The sequence below is a fragment of the Microtus ochrogaster genome, unplaced genomic scaffold (genome assembly GCF_000317375.1).
Source record: "Microtus ochrogaster isolate Prairie Vole_2 unplaced genomic scaffold, MicOch1.0 UNK358, whole genome shotgun sequence".
In the NCBI taxonomy this organism is placed as follows: domain Eukaryota; kingdom Metazoa; phylum Chordata; class Mammalia; order Rodentia; family Cricetidae; genus Microtus; species Microtus ochrogaster.
Window position 1 is genome coordinate 3,288 of NW_004949456.1, and position 4,165 is coordinate 7,452.

The 4,165-nt window shown below is 34.1% G+C and overlaps 1 protein-coding gene across 1 annotated transcript in view; it reads right to left on the bottom strand.

Annotated features, from left to right (window-relative positions):
- Positions 1-4,165, bottom strand: part of LOC101988992 (ankyrin repeat domain-containing protein 7-like) — a gene marked incomplete at its 3' end in the record, with an annotated part of 12,667 nt that overhangs the window by 2,942 nt on the left and 5,560 nt on the right. The window contains exons 4-6 of the mRNA XM_013355621.1: positions 3,520-3,626; positions 2,126-2,263; positions 795-859 (exon numbers count right to left, since the gene is read on the bottom strand). Coding sequence (XP_013211075.1) covers positions 795-859; positions 2,126-2,263; positions 3,520-3,626 — 310 coding nt within the window. The remainder of the gene's footprint in view (positions 1-794; positions 860-2,125; positions 2,264-3,519; positions 3,627-4,165) is intronic.

The following is a 4,165-nucleotide window of genomic DNA, read 5'->3' on the forward strand; positions in this document are numbered from 1 at the left end:
TACCCAGGAGACCTCTTTTATTTCCCCATTTCCTATGGAAATCCATGTGTCTCTTTTTGTGCCTCTTTAGCTATGAAGCAAAGGATAGCCATGCTGCAATCCACAGCTCCAGAGAATCTAGGTAACAAGTAGGACATGCACTTTTAAAATAAACAACCATCCATAGACATGATAACCCAACATGAAGAAAATGGGCTAAACAGTAATGTTAGTATGGAGGGTAATTTCTTTCAACCTTGTTCATTAAGTGGGAAATTGCTATAAAAATAAAGTTTTTCCAATGTATTTGACATCATATTCTATGCTTATGATCAGGAACAAAAGGCAGAAAGGAGAGAAGGTGATGGCTGCAGAGCTTGCTTTAAAGGTATGAGTTTCTAGGTTCAATCCATAGCCTCAAAAATTATTGATTTTAATCAAGACAGCTGCTGGGTGTACACTGTATACCCCAAACCTCAAGAACTGAGAAGTTATGGCATCTTAGATCAAGAGTTCAAAGCCAATCTCAACTACACAGTAAGACAGATGCCATATAGGATAGTTGAAATAATGCCTCAACATAGACAAAAAAAATTTTCAGTGAAGTTACTATAAGTTAAGAGACAACTTTAAAGAGAAATAACTAAAATTAGGGCAACAGAATATGAGTATTATTGCCTAAATTAAAATATTGAAAATATGGGAAGCAGTTTCAATTGTATATGCTTAGAAAACAAAATTTAAAATTGCTAATATATTTTGTCACTGATCTAATCGTGGTTTTAATATTCACTTACCATTTCCATAAGTCTTACCTAGACTGCCATCTTTATTTTTAATACGTAACTTTTCATCGTAGTCCATAAGGATTTTCCGACTACTGCCATATGAAGAGAAAAATGCAAAATTACTATTTTAAAATTGATATGAAAAACATTTTATATTATGTTGCATCTCCTAGAATTTGTAGGCAATATCAAAGGCAAGTAAAACCCAATGAATTCTTTTCTTTTACAGTTTTGTATTCAGTTATTGTACCTTATCCAGAAAACATGAAATGGATTCCATTGGAGCATAATGTGAATGAGTTCTTTTAAACACAGACTAAGGCTGACACCTACTCAGAGAAGGATGCTATTGGCTCTCATAGCACTTAGGAAAGGATGCTGCACAGAGTGCAAAGGGGTCTTTTGGCCAAACTCTGGCAGTAATGAATAAAGACTTGTGATGTTCCCTGCAATGTGATTTGAACAATCATGACAGCTTACCATGATCCCATGTCATATTCCCTACCAGATAAACAAATTCTTCACAGTTAATAAATCATCAAGTTCTATGATTAAAATGAAAGGTGGGCTCCATATAAGGTTCTGAATAAATGAGAATGGTCTAATCACCCACAAACAGTGTAGGACAAACTAAAAGCACAGAAAGCAAAGAAAGCCTCTGTAACTTTGGGACTAACCATTCAATTAAAATATTGTAACTTTTCAATGTAAGAGTGCACTGTGAACTGCCTTCAGTCATCAGAGAACTGATTCAACAAAGGCAGCCTGGTTAGCAAGGTCAACCCCTACTGGTCTCGGGGACAGTGTGAACAGCAACACTGCAGCCACAGAATCAGGAGGAACAAAAGAGGGACTAGAATTCCTGGCACTTAGGGAACCCTGAAACCTTCATCTTCTTCAAGATTCAAAGAACAATATATAGAAAAAAAGCCCACCAGAGAAATAGACTCTGTTCAGGAAAACCATGCCTGAAGACTAAAACAGCTACTTAGAAAATCAAGTATCTGACACTATATACATATATAAACATATGTATAAATATAATTTATAGAGTTATAGTTGGATGAAATGGAAAAGTGTTATAATCCATAATTTTTAAGGTCTAGTTCTACACAGAAATGTAATTCAGTGACAGAATTGCCCAGCATAAATGAGCTACTTGGTTCAATCTACAGCATTACCAAACCAAGCCATGAGACAAAGAAAGCCTTCTAATGCGTTTTGCATATTGGCTAGGCACTGCTATTCCAAGACGACGTAGAGTAAGCAATGATATAGTATGTAATGGAATTTGAAGACTTTGTGATTAATTTCAACTACAATTTAGTATTTACTAGCATTCTAATGCAAACACCTACCCTTTACTTGTGCCTTCAATAGCATAACGTAATGCAGTCCATCCGAATACATCTTTAAAGGAAAAGTCAATTCCTTCTTTCAGAAGGAGACTGACCATATCTTTTGCATCCCATCTTATGGCATATAAGAGTGTGTTTCTGAAATACCACAGAAATAGCTTCATTATTAGGAACTTCAATTAAAACTGTTAATACTTTGTTATATTTTACAAATTTAGTATCTTGTTTGTCTGCTTGTAATTTTCCTTTTTATACACATACATTTTATGGTTACATGGATTCATCATTGTACATAGTGTCCAAAGACAAAAGAAGGAAATGGATGAGGAGCTTGTGGTACTGTTTCACATATTCTCAGTAGAATGCTTTGATTCAACACTTTTGATAGAATGTAACTGTATAAAAGTTATTCTTCTTAAGTAGATAAGGATGTAAATTAAGCTGGTTCCATTTTCTCTAGTTTAGTGTAACATAACCAACAGACAATTGAAAACTATTTTCATTATTTAAGCAATTATAACATTATAAAATATCTGTTAATAATAAAACTCATTGTAGCTGCAGTTGGTAGTGATGATATCATGTGCTATGCACTGCCCAAAGTGCTACATAAATCATCTCATGAAAACTTCTCCATCGAATTATCCTCCTTTTCATATTTGGTGATATCTAACACTAGTAGATTACATACCTAGCAACTAGGTATCTGACTTTAATGAAGTCATGTACAAATCTGCATCTCCTTAGCAGCACCAATGCACAATCTACACCAAAGACTTAGCTTCATCTTTTTCCTAATGAAATGAATTTGCTCTCCTTTCCCAATACTATGTAAATACAAACATATCAATACCAATTGTACAGGAATAAATGGTGTGGGGTTGAGCTGCATCCTGCAATAATAACTCTTAGTCATCAAAATATAATCTGACCTCATTATTAGAGTCATACATTAGACTGTGATTGTCAGCTTTTTTGATGATTAATATGGCATTTTACAGGGCAACCATACAAGAACAAGGGAAAATACTGTAAAATGATTGAATTCTGTTGTGAATCAAAGTTAATAAAGAAAGTTCAAAATTATTAAAAATATTAGTAAAACCAAACTAAAACCCCACTAATCTACCATAATATCAGCTGTTCAGCCAAAAACTCACATAACAATCATCAATCAATATAATAAAGGGATATGAAACTTATGATAAATGATTTGTATTACACACTTCAACTTGTTGCTGTGCTTCCCTAACTAATTAGACTAATGACTAGTTGATATCAGATCACTGAATCCCTATTAGTTAGTCTTCTTCACATAAATTTGATATTTCTTCTTTGTGTGATTGTTATTTCAGTATGCCACTCAATTTTTTAAAAAATTCAGACAACAGTACCTTTTCATCTCATCAAATACATGTATATTTGCTCCCTTCTTTACTAAAAATTTTGCCATTTCTATTTTGTTTTCCTTGAGAGCCAGTAAAAGTGGTGTAAAGCCATCCTGCAAAACAATTAAGAATCATTGTAATATTTAACTTAATTGAGTCTTAATGAATCCCTGTGAGTATTACTGCTCGCTCGAGTGAATAAGCAGCTTCCTCCCCTCCTGTTCGCTGCATGTTCTTCCTCCGTGAAATGCTTTTCATCTATCTACCTGTATGTGACACATGAACCCCACTCATCCCCTTTCAAAGATGATTTTAAATCTGTGTTCTACAAACATTTCTGTCTACCATGCCACATGCCATTTAATATATGAAAATGTGTATTTGATTTCTGCTCCGCTAAAAATTTCTTAAGGGCAGATGCCGTTTCTGGGCATCAGTAGCTACATCCTCTAGCACATAGTAACAAAAGATTTGGGTGTGAATTAGCTGTATTTTTATATCCACATCAATATTTTAAATTGAGGTACACTTGTACCTCACATGACCACCTGTACAGACACTGGGCACCAAAACATGCTCAAAGCCAACTGAAAACTTTTAAATTACATGTATTAACTTATTGTATGTATTGTGTAGGTACATAGGTGAATAT